The sequence below is a fragment of the Manis pentadactyla genome, chromosome 7 (assembly GCF_030020395.1).
Source record: "Manis pentadactyla isolate mManPen7 chromosome 7, mManPen7.hap1, whole genome shotgun sequence".
Taxonomy (NCBI): Eukaryota; Metazoa; Chordata; class Mammalia; order Pholidota; family Manidae; genus Manis; species Manis pentadactyla.
In genome coordinates, this window is record NC_080025.1 from 121481900 (window position 1) to 121498637 (window position 16738).

At 36.0% G+C, this 16738-nt stretch overlaps 1 protein-coding gene across 21 annotated transcripts in view; it reads right to left on the reverse strand.

The window, feature by feature from the left end:
• The window catches only part of CADPS2 (calcium dependent secretion activator 2), a 508494-nt gene that overhangs the window by 62722 nt on the left and 429034 nt on the right, over positions 1 to 16738 (reverse strand). For all 21 annotated transcript variants that reach the window (XM_057504726.1, XM_057504721.1, XM_057504717.1 and 18 more), the window contains one exon: positions 10877 to 11033. In XM_057504726.1, coding sequence (XP_057360709.1) covers positions 10877 to 11033 — 157 coding nt within the window. The remainder of the gene's footprint in view (positions 1 to 10876; positions 11034 to 16738) is intronic.

Genomic DNA, 16738 nt, shown 5'->3' on the forward strand with positions numbered 1-16738 from the left:
TACCACAGACCACGTACTCAGCGTGGCAGAGGTGAAAGGTGGAGAAGAGTCTCTCAGTAATCCCACTCACTTTTCTGGATTTGAATAGCTGCGCAATTAACTCTAATTACTAGCAATTCTAATAGTATTGTCTAATAAAATGCTTGGCAAAATATGCCAATTTCCTACATCATTTTCTTCAGGGAAAAAATACCCCAAAACCCAAAATAATATTTTTTGAAACTTAGGCAAAGCATGGGATACTTACCAAGAAGGCATGAGTATGAAAATTCCCACTATTGATTATTTTAAGTAAGTGATTCTGAAATTTGTCAGAGTTTGGAAAATATAGACCTGGAATTGGACTAGGAAGTAATCCTAAATACAGAAGGAAATACAACAGGTTTTCTATCTCTAGTTGATATGGTTTAGAATTTTTTTGTGGTTAAATAATCTTTTCTGGCTTATCTATAAACTATAAGATTTCCTATTAAAGTGGGAATGATAATCATATTTAAAGATAAATGTTTTATTTAGGAGACTAATGTTATCTTAATGATGTTTTCATTAGCACACTGAAAGGAGCTTTATTTATTCGTGGAGATGCAATCACAGAGCTGGAAGGTACTAGAGATCATGTAATTCAGTTCCTTTTACCAAATGTCACCTAAATAAGGCTGCTGAACATTAAGGATGAAATACTCTCCCTTGGAACATCTAAATCATTCTGGCAAGCAAATTAAAAAATATACCCACATCTGAATTTACAGGATCTCCGCTGAAGAACTCTCCTTCCCTCTTCCTCCTCTGCCAGCATTTCTGGAGTGTCGAGCAGGGTGCTAAACCTTCTATATGCATTCTCTCACTTAATCATCACAAAAACTCTATGAGGGAAGCACTATTATTTTTTTCCATCATATCAATTAGGAAAACTGAGTACATAAGGAGAATTTAGATGTTTGGCTAAGTCATTTAGTCATTAGACAGTAGGCAAGGATTTCATACCAGAGCTCCCTCTTAACCTCCATAGATTATAAGACCATCATCCTCAGTTTACATGACCATAAACCATTATGTATCTATTCATCCATACGTACAACCGTCCAATCTAACAACAGCATCTTTTATGACCTAGATATGTACTCAATTACTTTAGGGTAAAAAAAAATTCTAGCAAATGACAAACACATTGCACCCCTATCTTAGGTGAACTATACGTTTTTAGAATCAGTTTTGTAAAACTCAGTTACAATATCAAAAAGGCAAGAGGCTGGGCAAAACTATTATATTCAATGAATTGAAAAATGAATCAACACTGAAAGTATTCAATATGGCTATAATACACATTGAAAGCTGCACAATTTTATGGTGTTATAGAGCTAGACTACATATGCCTACGCCTTAATTTATAAAGCCTAAATTAAAAATAGAAAAACCATAGGCTCTACATCTTGATGAGTGCTATTATCCATTGTCAGTATTTTTAACTATTTTAAGACCAAAACACCTGCTTATGTAGCAAAGGGCTACATCTATAAAGGAGCTAACCTCATCATGCAAATGCTACTTTACCATACATTTAGAGGTTAGGTATGTTGGCCGTTAAGTCATAATTGTTTGTTAAAATGAAGTACGTAAGGAGAACCACACTCAATGGTATTATTAAATGTTATAATGTTTCTAAGGTGAAGCAGCAGTTGGCTCAAATGTACTTCTAGCAAGAACTCTCATTTTTGATACAGGTGATAAGCAGTGGATTCATGTTGTTAAGTAAGCCTGCTTCTCTTCTATTTTCACTATGAACATGAAAATAGACATTTTCTATTTTCTGGGCCCTGTACCAGCAACCTGGAAGTTGTACCACAGACTTTTCTTTCACTTCCTACATCTATTTAGTAATTAAGACTTGTGTACTTTGTATCCTTAATATCTTTCTAACATGTCCCCTTCCTTTCTTCATCATCAGCCTCCTCATCTCCTGCCTCAACTAATGTAATTATCTCTATACTGGTCTTTGGGCTCCTAATTTTCCCTCTGTCAATCCCTCTTCTTAAAATCTCAAGCAAAGGGGCTTGCTAAAACATAAAACTAGTAATATTCTTCCTAAAGACTTTTCTCATTTAATGGATCACCACACAAATTCCAAAAGCCAGCATGGATGAAAGCCATCCATGGTCTATTTTGGCTCTCAAGATGACCTCTCTGGTTCATTTTTGTTGGCTGAACAGCCCTATTTCCTGATTCCAGCCTTAATAATTTTCAGTGTTCAGTTCAAACCTTTCTGAAAGTGCTTTTATAAGTATCCCTCCAAACCTTTCCCAACATGCGTCTCTCTGCTGTCCTCTTGCGCAGGTAGTGGTCTCCCCTGTTTACTCCCTGCCTGTACAGGCTTCTCCTGTGGCCATGTTAACTTCTGCACCTGTCAACACATCTGTTCCTCCCTATCAGGGTGCAAGGTCCTTATAGGACCCTTATGGGTAGGGACAATGTCTGTATTCTTAGTCTCCAGTGAAGTCCCCAGCTCAGAGCAAGTGTCCAAATGTTTGTTGAATGAATGGCTACTTAGATGTAATATTACAACATTATTATTCAAGAGACTGTATAAGAACCTACTAAGGCCTGTGTATCTCTTATTTTATGTAAAATACCATGAGAAATCCTATTTTTTGATGCAGATGTTCAAGACTGCAAAACATTCTATTGGATATGAATGCTGTTTTATGTCTTTATTTTAATGAATGTAGCAAAGGGAGGATGTTCTCTGTTCAGTCATGAATCTTGACACAAACTATTATATTCCAAAGGATTAGGAGAAAATGGAGGTGCCCTATATTTCTCCAGACCTGGCACACATGTTGAATTCTGGCCAAAAGTCTGCTCATATTTTGGCACAGTGTTTCTTTTTATTTTTAAAAATCGAATTATAAACCCATATCCCAAAGTTTTAGAAAACTAGCAACTGGTGGTTTCTTTGGTTGAGATTCAGGAAAAGGGAGGAAGGAAGGAGACATAGAAAGAGAGAGAGGGAGAAGGAAAGAGGAAAAGGAGAAATAAGGAAAAATGAAGAAAAAGCACAGAGGGGAGAAGAAAAGAAAACAAATTAGTTTCAAAAGGCAAAGACTACAGAAGTGCATATGATGCTACATTTGCTGATGTAAATGTATGCTCCTTTTCTCAGTTGTCCATATGCCAGTTTGCATTCCACTCTTAACAAACACTACCAGAAGGCCTCTTAATATGTAGCCCCAGGCATCAGAGCGAGTGCTTCTATCTTCTCCATATGGTTTAATAAGGATAGGTTATGATTTGGGGCAGCCACCTGTCCAAATCAAGCCTTTACAAGCCTCCCATTGCAACAGCTCATTGGGGGAGACAAGTTCTCAATGTGGCATCATGTAGTGCTTCTGACATTACACTTGAGGTTGTGGAAGGTCTGAGAAAGGACTGCTCAGGAGTCCCAAGTAGTGATTTCAAGAACATAAGTGGAGGACCAGCATCTACTTTGTTGATAAAAATAACCTTTCTCCCTGCAAAGAATCCATGTTTCCAAATATAATGTTGTCAGAAAATAATGAAGCATCAGTGACATCAAGCCCAATGCTACAATTAGATGCGACAAAGAAAAAAAAAAGCAAAAGGCTTAAATGAAAGGCAAACTAGGGATGCAGATGTGCCCAATTATTTTGAGTATCCCAATAATTAATACATTAGTGTTGACTATTTACATACCAAAAAGAGTCTTACCTTTATAGGAGTACTTGTCATAGGCTTTTAGTAGTAAGATTTCAACAGAGAATTTAAACTAGGATCCAATTAATAACAATTACTCGACAATAATCTCTGGGTAAATGAAGAATAAGCAGATAAAAGAGCTCATGTATTATTTTTAGGGTAAATATGCTCTTGAGACCATATAGCCTGATTTTATTTTGTGCTGCCCTCTTCCAATTAGTCAGCATTAGTGGATTACGAGGAAGAATGATTTCCCCCCACTAAAATCTAATTAGGCACTTCAGTAGGAAACTAGGAATTCAGGACCAGCAAAACAAACACCAGCCACAATAAAAATAAAAGACTTTGCCATTCAACAAAACTATCCAAGGAACTACAGATTATATTACTCCTGAATGATGAAAGCATAGTGGACTAAGACAGAAACTAGGAGGTCACTCTCCATGTTGACAAATGAATATAGTGAGGATCCCTACCATAGGGATATGAATATGGGCTTCAGGAGACGAGTCAGGGGGACTGTAGCCTAGAACGGCATTATGTAAAAGTAAATACACACACACACACACACACACACACACACACACACACACACACACACACAATGCAACCAAAACCCCTCTGAGATCTAGGTATAGCACCCAGCCAAGACTCTGGCACATTAAATAGGCACTCAATAATATGTGTTTATTGAATACATATCAATAAAAATCCATCACCTAAAGGAAACTCAGCCTATTAAAGTTTAAGTAGAATAGGAAACTCATTGGGTTTTATTCTTTTAGTTAAAACCTTGATGTGTAGTTTTATATAGTTCAGTAATAATTTAGCCTTTCCTAGCATGGTAAGCTCCTAAAAGCACATCCAAATTTCCCCTTGTGGCACTTGTTAAAAATTATCTTTCTATCTGTTATAACAAGGAGTGAGACCTCTGGTGTTATGATATTTCTTACTGTTGGGGCCACAAATCCAAACCCAACAAATGGAAGCAAAACTATAGTAAACAATAATACAGTACACATAATTGGGTTATATTTCTACAGTTAATTGTATTATATAGTTTGTAGTGTGTGTGTGTGTGTGTGTGTGTGTGTGTGTGTGTGTGTGTGTATGTGTATATATGTATCTCCATATGCTCCACTTGATTATATGCTTTTCAAGGGCAGGAATTGTTTTTATCCATGCATCTGCAAGGTGACTGGGATTTGTAAGTCATAAGCATTCAGCACCTCTTTATTGCAGAATTAATTCAGGAAAAATATAAACATTACCAAGGTTTAGGGCAAAGGTAAACAGAGGTTTCATGGTCCTGCCATTCTCACGCTGGCTTTTATGAGATTAATATAAAAGCCAAATGGAAAGGTCTATAATTTTATTCCAGTGACATACAACCTTCTGCTCTTTGGGGTTATGTCTCACAATACTTGCCACCCCCCAGTAATGGAAATAGTTATGTATGGTGGTAACATGATCAGTAGCCCTCAAGGGTGGTGTTCCTGATGTGTAAGGCCTTCGGGAATGTCATATGTTTCTGAAAATCTATTGTGAAGAACAGACATGTAGGCATCTTGGGGCAGGTTATTTTCTCTATGGCACAACTTCTAAGAAAATATAAAAAGCAGATTAAGAATTTAAAATTCTGCATGTGGTAAAGAAACTAAAGCATCATTGAGGAATTCAATTAAAAACAAAAAAGGCCAGTGACTCCTTGCTTTGTATTTCTTTTACTACACTAGCTGGTAAAACAAATTGAGACATATCATTTGGAATTCAATAGACTCTTGGAACTAGAAGTAAAGACATTTTCACATTTTAGCGGTCATTTCCTCATTTGTAAAAGTATGCAGATATAAATCTGAGCTGGCATATAGCCCCGCTATCGTCTAGAACTTAACATCTTTTCTGCATTGTTCCTAGTATATACAGATAGATCTATACATATCAATTCGTGAATGTCACATGCATGGCTCATTTTAGCATTTGTGGTAGGATAACATGCAAGCGTCAGCCCTCCATATTTCAAAGCTTGAAGATTAACCTAATATACAATATGGTGACCTAACAGCTCTTCCTTTGAACGAAATCTGAAAAATAATCTCTGATACAACCTAAGTGTGAGAATAACCCAGCGGGATTTCCACTTCTTCATTTCTTAATGAGTTTTTTGATAATGAGAGGTGACTTTGCCAGTCACTTTGGGCTCTATTATGGCTAATTTGACTCCACTTCACTCTCCTTGTTAATTATTAACACTAGCCTTTTTATCCTCATGAGACCACATTCCAATTTTTCTTCTTTCGATTTTTCTGAGGCCGTCGTTGTGGAGGTGAAAGTTGTGCAGAGTAGGTTTTCACTTAGTGTAGAGCCCGAACATTTCTGATTCGTGTAGGCAGAGATGCTGAGACATTGATTATGTAAGCACGGGTGTTCTTCGGGATGGCTTTAATGTGCTAGCAATGTGAAAAGGCTGTTAATTAAAGAAGAGGCACCGTGGCATTTTTCACTTGGGAATCAGTTCCCAACAGAATGGTCATTTGCCACTTGCTAGCATATCCACAGATTAAAAGGTGACTAGCTCCAAGGGTTTGTCTTTCAGTAGCGCTGAAAGAAATGACTGTGCCATTTGCAGATGGCTTTCATTTGTCAGAAGCGGTCCCTTGCCGTATCTGTTACCACCAGGACAATTGTGGAACATAGCAGGCAAGGGTAGAATCTATTTGTGCTGGCTTTACAATGGCTCCATATCATTTAACTATCGTGCCAATTGCTTCATTATGAAAACATTTATTTTCCCTCGATTTTAATACACCTCTTTTTCAAAACTGTTTCCTTAGATACCGTTTCAAGTGATTACCCATCTAATTATCTCCTTAGCCGGGGGGAGAGGGGCGCGCTGGATGGAGGCAGGGTGGAGAGGCAGGTGGGAGCTCAGTGTTTTCTGCATAGGAGGAGCCTGAGCTTGTTTTCATCATCAGTCCTGTTCTGGGAGTCAGTGGGTGAGTCTTTGAGGGGCGGGAGATTGGGGACAGTTGCTAAAATTGTGGTGCAGCTGGTCCTCTTCCCTTGAGGAAAACCACATTTCATCTCCAAGGGTTCTTAAAGGTAAGACTTTTCCTAATCATGCCCAACAGTAAGGAAAGACACAAGCCCCAGACAGAAATCCTTTCCTCTCCTTAGACTAGGAACCGAATTTACTGTCTTGAATCCCTTTCCCCACTAATTAGTTCAGTCCCTGGATTTCTCATCCTGGACATTTTGCAACATACACACTGAGACAACCATTATCTGGTCCTTCCTGTACATGTTAACCAACTCTCTTCCTCTGTGCCCACAACTTTAGGCCCTTATAAAACTTAATGAGGTAAAAATAAAAGTTCAAGGAATCTCCTATCTTCCTTTAAAAGGTTATCTTATTTGATAAATGTCCCAGAATCTGCTTCTGTTACTGCCGACTGAGACTCACCTGGAGACCAAGCGATCAGCCTCCAGTTCAACTCTGTCCCTGATTCCTGGGAGCCAGCACCTGCCCAGGCACAGCCTGCTCTAGGGATTCAGTTTCCTCAGCTGGAAAATAAGGTTTGCCTAATCCCTCCTACATTCCAAAAGATAAATACCTATTTTTAGACATCAAAGCATACAAATTTTAATGGAAGAAAGATGGTAAAAACCAGTGGGAACATCTGAATCATTCATTGAAAAACAAAAACGACTCAGCTATAAAGTCTTTAAGACATAAAATACAAATTCTAACGAATGTCTCCATCAGTTAGAGATGTATTTATCATTTTTATTTTGGAAAAACAAACATAAGTATGTGAATTATTAGTAACAAATCACAACCATTTCAAGTCTATATATAATTAGTGGTATACCACATGTGGGGTAACAGTAAGCAGTTATGTGGCAAATTATCTCCCATTCCAGGATTGGACATTTCAGAGCAATCTGATCCTATTACCCATGGCTAAACTTGTAATTAATTATAACTGGACTACACTGCTAATTGGGTCAGTACAGTAAAAACTTTCATACATGGCAGTGATGTAAGGCCCTTTCTTTCAAGGGTTAAAAGGATAAAAGCTTTATGTCTTCCCATAAGCTTTCCAAAAGGGCAATTTTGGGGCAGATATAGGTTGACATTTAACATTTGAAGTCATTAAGTCACCATTTGACTCTTTTAGGATTTTAATAAAACAAATAATTATTAATAACATTCTTCATTATTATCAAGGGTGACGTTCATAGCAAACAATGTATGTATTACCCACTACTGAGATGTTATCCAGTGTCTTGGCTTTAGATAGTAGCAACTTGTGTGTTTGGGATCAAAGTTACTGCATTCTACTTCAATTCCCCAGACTATGGTTTACTCCCAGCACCAAAAAGGAAATTACAGTACGGGGAACTTTTCCATTTACGTCACTACATGGAGGATCTGTTTTTCTCTGAAATAATTGATGTTTTCTAAAGTCTATTAATCACTGCAAAGTCAAAGCCAAGATCTAGTCTTACCCCCAAAACTGACAGTGCTCAAAAGACATCAGTAATAAACAAAGGCTCCCATGTTCTGATTAATATTCAAAATAACATAAACCATACTTCAGGCATTTAATAGTAGTCAATGTTATAGAAATGGTTTAAAACAGGAGAGGAACGTGAACCCCTTTTGAATTAAATATTTACAAGTCTGGATGATATTAAATTTCTGTGATTAACATTTTAGATTTATTTTTGATATAACTCTCATAAATTTATACTCAGTGTAAGAACTCTTCTTAAAACTAAACATTAAAGGATGTTAATTCATTAAAGTTGCAGTAGAGGTTCCCCAAGAAAACTTCTATGAAACCTATAACATGGTTTGTTTTCTCTATAAATTCTAATATGCTGAATAAGTTAAATGACTCATCATCTTTACTGTTTGATATGAACTATAATAAATACTTCATTTTTAATAAACCCCCAAATAAATTTAATATGGCCAATTCTTGAGTTTTTATGCAAATATAGAAAGTAATGTTAGAAATAATCCTATACTTACTTATTCTTGTTTGAGGACTTAATGCATAAAACATGTATTTATTTTTGGCATCAGGTTTAGTGTTTTAAGATAATATTAAACCTAACCTACAATTTCTCAGTGGAAGAGAAATGATTCTAAGAGACTGGGAAAGAGAAGGAAAATAATAGTACTTGCAGTGTCACTGGTGGTCAGGATTAAATAAACTCATTCAAGGAAGAGGGGAAAGGGAGAAAGTCATTAGCGGCAGGCAGTAGCTAAATGGAACTTTAAAAAATGGCTGAAAATCACTGTGGAATAAATGATTCACATATGGATAATTGAATGTGGGCTTAGCAATTCTGGGAGTAGATATTGTGGTTGCATCTGAAGTAGAAATCACAGCTTAGTTCTTTGGCTTTCTAATAGGAACTTTTGGAAATGAAATTGGATAGGAGAATGAATTAAGACAGATGAAAGAGTCAAGACTGAAATCTTAAGACTAAATCTGTAATATTTGTTTAGCATCTACTGTATTTGTGAGTTATCACCTTATTTAATCCTCACTGCCAATGACACCGTAGTACTGTTACTTTCTTCTTTTACAGATAAAGAACCTAAGGTTTACAGAGGTTAAGCTATTGTTAAAGGTCAAGTAACAAGAGGCTGAGACAGATGTGCTTTTGTCTGGCACCAAAACCCACGATATTAATTACTAAAAACAGAGGTTTTTTAATCCAGTGTCCTACATCTGATGACCAAGGGAAGTCTGATATATGCACAATTTAATATCTATGTGGATTTTTCCCCCGGTAAAATAGTTGTAGTTTTATTACAGACTCAAAGGGATGAACAACCAAACAAAGGTAAGAAGTAATGGACTAGGGTGATGAGCCAAATCAACAATTTTTTAAAAAACAAAGATAAATGTGAAAACATGGATTTAAATTTAAGCCTAGAAGTACATAGTAGTGGTATCCTGGAAAGAGAGCAGCAAAAACATCTGGAGTTTTAAAATACAGCAAGTTTGAAATGCATCCATAGTGTGACTAAGTTCCTCAGAGAAGTAGAGCAACTGTGGGCTGCTGGAAGACAGGGCAGGAAGAAGACACTTCTCAGTGGGGTCTGGGCTGCTCAGGCCACATTGTGAACACTATTCTCAGCACCACCCACCAGGGCAATACTGAAAAATGGAGTGAGGTTTATTCAGAGTAAGGTGATAAGAATGATAATGAGTACAAAAACCCTATCATGTGTGTAAGAAATGAATGATCTGGGAATAAAGGCTTGAAGAAGGAAATACACAACAGTAGAAGGCTGTTACATTGGTCATGGAGAACAAGTCAGAATCAGAGGTTAGCAGGAGGCAGAGTTCCCTCAACTTGGTCTCTGAGGGAAAGAATTTTATAGCATAGGTAACTAGTGACCCTGTGATCACTGTAAGTGTTGAAGCAAAGGCTCTCAGTAGTAATGCAACGGGGTTTAAGGAAAACTTTAAGAAGAACCATCGTAGGAAAAGTCTAGCATCTGTACATTAAGAAATGCTTCCATGAAATCCTGATTAAAAACTAGGTTTGTACTGGCTGCTGGAAGACCGTGCACCCAAATAATAATTGTAAAAGTTATTATTGCATTGGTAAGAAATGTCTCAATAGGGAACCTTAACATTCTCTAATTTCTAAATTCTGAGAGACCAAGCCATACCACATAACAATATTACACTGTCATCTGTAGAACTGAATCCCTCTCATGCAAATATTAGCACAATGCATAGTAGCAGAAGCTTCAACATAACATGATTTCTAGAATAATACATTTCTAAGGTGTTTTTCAGAGATGTGAAGTATTCTCAAGTGCTTTAGAAACGTTAACCTCGGAAGATGTTCTGACTTTCAAGGTACAGTGAGAAAGGTGCCTATGTTATTAGTCCTCGATGAAACCAGGAAGTAGGAATAAGAGAAACTTCAAAGGCTAGGGGAGCAGTATGGGAGTGTTGCTGGTCTCCCCCTGACCCTCGTCTGATAAACTCAAAGACTGAAGAAACGTTAATGTTATTTATGTTGATGTGCTGAGCAAGTACAAGAGCTCTGTGAATACACATTCACACACACAGCATTGGCCCCACCCCTCCCCATTTCATATACTAAAGAAAATGCATGTGCTCACTGTCATTTCTGAGGAAATTATTAAGCAGTTGGAAAAGAGGAAAACTATCCCAGGAGTCTTGTGGTTGAGCCTCCAGTGCAGTATCCATATCCACTGTGAACAACGCCCAAAATTTCTCTGCATGCTCTGCCAATAAATCGGGCCACCAGGCAAATGCCTGTAAAAGTATAAGGAAATGATGTTAAAAACAGAATACTTGTTAGAAACATGCACAAACACTATGCCACTTGAAAACATGTCATTAGTTGTTAAATCATAGTGCAGTGCTCTAGAGTATGAAACCAAATATTTTAATATTTTTATTCAGAGAAAAAAAGTATTGGAAATAAATACACCAAAACATTCACAGTCAGTATGTTTAAATTATGATACAAGGAATTGTCATTTCTTTTGTTTTATATATTTTTTCAAATCTTCTAAATTAAATACATTTTTAAATAAAGTAATGAATGCCATTTTATATTTTAATTCTATTTTAGATTTCATATTTTATTTAATGCTGTTTACTTATTATTTGAATATGTGTATCCATAAAATTTCTTCTCATTAAAAATATTACTTTTTATTTCTAGTATTTTTTTAATGAACATAAGCTCTAAAGCTAAAACACACTTCTGTAAATATGGATTTCATAATACTCCAGTGTAAATAGGTCCTCTGATAGTCTTCAAGAGTCTTATTTACTCTTAGATGGTCTCTTTGATACTCAGTATTTTTATTTCACAGGTCTTAGGATTGTATATATATATAACTACATATGGGAATATTTTAGTGTCTACCTCTTAAATTAGACTGTAGACACTACAGGGACAAATCTATGTTCTGCTTATCAGTTAATACAATCTAGGCATTATCTAATGCCTTTCAGATAATGGCAATAATCACTTAAAAAAAACTCTGTTATTTAGATGGCTGAAATATTATTTACTTTTTAGATAATTCTTGAAAATAATGTGGCCTAACTATAGACTGGGCACTAAGGTTGCCTGCCCATGGTCCCTGAGAGCCAGCCTGCCTATAGACCCCACCACTCAGCCCACCCAGGGACCCCAACAAGTAGCCCTATCAGAATCTCTGACAGGGCTGACTGGTAAAGGGTTTTGTCTGTGGAAGGCAGTCTATAAAAACTGGAGGAGGTGACTGCTTCTTGAAATGTGCAGACAATAATACAAGGCTACAAGGATCATGAAGAATCAGAAAAACATGACACTACCTAAGGAACAAAATAAAGCTCCAGTAACCAACTCCATTGAAATGGAGATCTATGGTCTACCTGAAGGAGTTAAAAATCATCTTAAGCTCAGTAGGCTATAAGATAGACAACTAAATGAAATCAGGAAAACAATACATGCAAAAAATGAGAATTCAAGAAAGAGGCAAGAAACCAATAAAAGAACCAAGCAAATTTTCTCTAAGAGTAAATTTTCTGTAAAAAAAAAATTCAACAGAGAGCTTCAACAACAGATTTCATCCAGCAGAAGAGTGAATCAATGAACTCGAAGACAAGTAATTTGATGTTATCCAGTCAGTGGAACAAAAAGAACAAAGAATGAACAAGGGTGAAAAAGCCTATGGTACTTATGGAACATCTTCAAGCAAACCAATAATATGTAATATGAGAGTCTCAGAAAGAAAAGTCAAAGAGAAAGGAGCATAATGCTTATTTAAAGAAACAGTGGCTGAAAATCCCCAAATCTAGAGAGGGAAATGGATATCCAGATTCATGAGGCCCAGGGGACACGAAATGGCTGGACCCAAAGAGGTCTACACCAAGACACAGTATAACTAAATTATCAAAAGTCAAAGACAAAGAGAGAATTTTGAAAACAGCAAGAGAAAAATGACTCATCATATACAAGAGAACTCCCTCAGTGGGCTACCAGCAGATTTCTCAGCAAAATTCATGGAGGCTTGGAGAGAATGATAAGATACACCCAAAATGCTAAAGAAAAAAATACTCTCCAAGAATAGTCTTATTTATATAATAGTCAGCAAAACTGTCCTCTAAATCTAAAGATTGTCTTAGACAAACAAAAACTGAGAAAGATAGTGACTAGGCCTGTCTTACTAAGAGCACTAAAGGAATTCTTCAACTTGGAACAAAACAATGCTAAGCAGCAATGCAAATGCATATGGAAGTGTAAGTCTCATTGATAAAGATAAATATATAGACAAATAGTGTAATAAATACTATAATAGTGATGCATAAATCACTTTTAACATTAGAATAAAATCTAAAAGAGAAAAGTATTTTTTTTTCCTTTTTTTAAATTTTATTTTGGTATCATTAATCTACAATTACACAAAGGACATTATGTTTACTAGGCTCCCCCCTTCACCAGGTCACCCCCACATCCCCGTTCACAGTCACTGTCCATCAACATAGGAAGATGCTGTAAAATCACTACTTGTCTTCTCTGTGTTGCACAGCCCTCACTGTGCCCCCCCCAACTATACATGCTAATCATAATGCCCCCTTTCTTCTTTCCCCGCCCTTATCCCTCCCTTCCCACCCGTCCTCCCCAGTCCCTTTCCCTTTGGTAACTATTAGTCCATTCTTGGGTTCTGTGCTTCTGCTATTTTGTTCCTTCAGTTTTCTTTTGTTCTTATACTCCACATATGAGTGAAATCATTTGGTACTTGTCTTTCTCCACCTGGCTTATTTCACTGAGCATAATACCCTCTAGCTCCACCCATGTTGTTGCAAATGGTAGGATTTGGTTTTTTCTCATGGTTGAGTAATATTCCATTGTGTATATGTACCACATCTTCTTTATCCATTCATCTACTGATGGACATTTAGGTTGCTTCCATATCTTGGCTACTGTAAATAGTGCAGCGATAAACATAGGGGTGCCTCTGTCTTTTCTAAACTGGAGTGCTACATTCTTAGGGTAAATTCCTAGAAGTGGAATTCCTGGGTCAAATGGTATTTCTATTTTGAGCATTTTGAGGAACCTCCATACTGCTTTCCACAATGGTCGAACTAATTTACATTCCCACCAGCAGAGTAGGAGCGTTCCCCTGAGAAAAGTATTATTAATAACTATTATCACAAACATTTTTCAATGGATACAATATAGAGGAAGTAAATTCTCGTATCAATAACATGTTTGGGGGAGTGGAGTAAGTGTAGGATTTTTTGCAGTGATTGAATTTGTTATTAGTTTAAAATATTTTTTAAACTTCTTGAATATGGTTGAGAGATAAACCTTACCTATCAATAATTACTTTAAGCATAAATGGATTAAACTCTCCAATCAAAAGACAGACCAAATGAATGAATAAGACAAGATCCAACACATGTTGCTTTGAAGGGACTCACTTTGGATGTAAGGACATACATATGCTGAAAGCAAAGGATGAAAAAAAGATACTCCATGCAAATGGCAACCAAAAGAGTAGGAGTTACTATACTTACATCAAACAAAATAGACTTTAAGTTAAAAACTGCTATAAGAGACAACAGGAGGTCATTATGTAATGCTAAAAAGGGTCAATTCCCCAGGGCTGTGGAACAATTATAAATATATACACACCCAACACTAAAGCACTTAAATATGTAAAGCAAGCATTTACAGATATGAAGGGAGAAATAAACAGCAACGCAATTATAATAGGAGACTTCAATACTACACTTTTAATAATGGACAGATCATCCAGACAGAAAATGAGTAAGGAAACATAAGATTTGAACAACACCAATGAACCAAATGAACCTAAAAGACATATACAGAACATTCCACCCCACAGCAGCAGACTACATATTCTTATCAAGCTCATACAGATATTCTTCAGGACAGATCATGTGCTAAGTCACAAAACAAGTCTTTTAACAAATTTAAGAAGATTAAAATAATCTCAAGCATTTTTTCCAGCAACAATGGAATGAAATTAGAAATCAATAACAATAGGAAAACAGAAAAACTAAAAAATATAAAAAATTAAACAAGACACTCATGAACAACCAGTGGGGCAAAGAAGAAATCAAAAAGGAAATAGAAAATACTTGGAGAAAAACAAAAATGAAAATACAACATAGCAAAACTTATGGGATACAGTTAAAGCAGGACTAAGAAGTTTACAGCAGTAAACACCTACATTAAAGAATAAAGATCTCAAATAACCTAATGCTACATCTTAAGGAACTAGGAGAATAAGAACAAACTATGTCTGAAGTTAGAAAAAAGAAAGAAAATAATAAAGATTAGAAGATAAATGAAATAGAGAGTAGAAAAATAATGGAAAAGTCCAATGAAACTATGGTTGGTATTCTGAGCAGATAAACAATAACAACAAATGTTAGTTAGACTAACAAGTAAAAAAGAACACTCAAATAAATAAAATCATAAATGGAAGAGGAGACACTACTAGTGATGCCAGGGGAGTAAAAAAAATCCTGAGACTATTATGCACAATTATACATCAACAGATTGAATAACCTAAAAGAAAGGAATAATTCCTTAAAATGTAGAACCTATCAAAACTATTATCAAGAAGAAACAGAAAACTTGACCAGATCAAAAACAAATAAGCAATCTGACTCAGAAATAAAAAACTTCCCAATAAGAAGAGCCCACGACCAGGCAATATGAATTCTGTCAATCTATTAACACCAAATGTTTTTCCATTTATTTGTGACTGCTTTAATTTCTTTTATCAGTGTTTTAGACTTTTCAGTGTACAAATCTTTCACCTCCCTGGTTAAGTTTAGTCCTAATAATTTTATTCATTTTGATGCTATTGTAAACGAGAGTGTTTCTTCTTTTTTGGATAGTTTATTGTTAATGTGTAAAATGCAACTGATTTTTTGTATGTTCATTTCATATCATGTGTCTTTGCTGAATCTGTTCATTAGTGCCAACAGCTTTTTATAGTCTTTATAAAAAAGACTGTATACATACAGATATATTTTTCTACATACAAGAACATTTCATCTGCTGAGAATATTTTACTTCTCCATTTCCAATGTGAACACCTTTTACTTTTTTTTCTTGCTTGATTGCTCTGGCAAGGGTTTGTGTTGAAAAATGTAGTGAGACTAGGCATTCCCACTATATTCTAGATCTTAGAGTGAAATGTTTCTGTTTCGCATCATTGAGTATGATGTTAACTGTAGGGATTTTCGCATATGGTCTATACTGTGTTGACACAAGTACCTTCTCTACCTAATTTGCTAAGAATTTTTATCATGAAATAGTGCTAAATTTTGTTAAATGCTTTTTCTGCATCTACTGAAATGATCATGATTTTTACCCTTTTTTCTGTTGATGTGTTGTATCATATTGATAGATTGTGTATGTTGAACCATTTTTGCATCCCAGGCAGAAATCCCACTCAGAGGGATTTATGAAACTTTTACTATGCTGTTGAAATTGATGTACTAATATTTCATTGAGGATTTTTGCAGCCATGTTCATCAGGGATGTTGGCCTGCAGTTTTCTTTTCTTATACTGTCTTTGGCTTTGATACCAAGGTGATGCCGTCCTCATAAAATTAGTTTGGAAGTGTTCCCTCTTCTATTTTTCAGAAGAGCTGAAGGATTGTTCCTGGGCCTTTCTTGTTGGGAGGTTATTGATTATTGATTCAAATTCCTTATTTGTTTTTGTTCTGTTCAGGTTTTCTGTTTCTTCTTGAGTCAGTCTTAATAGGTTGCATATTTCTAGGAATTTATCCACTGTTAGAATGTCCATACTGCCCCTTCAATTTGCAATCACAATATAGGTAGGTCATGGAGAAGGCAGTACAGCATGGAGAAGATAATTAATGACTCTGTAACATCTTACTATGCTGACAGAAGTGATCGCAACAGAGAGGGTGAGGACTTGATGATATGGGTGAATGTTGAAACCACTGTGTTG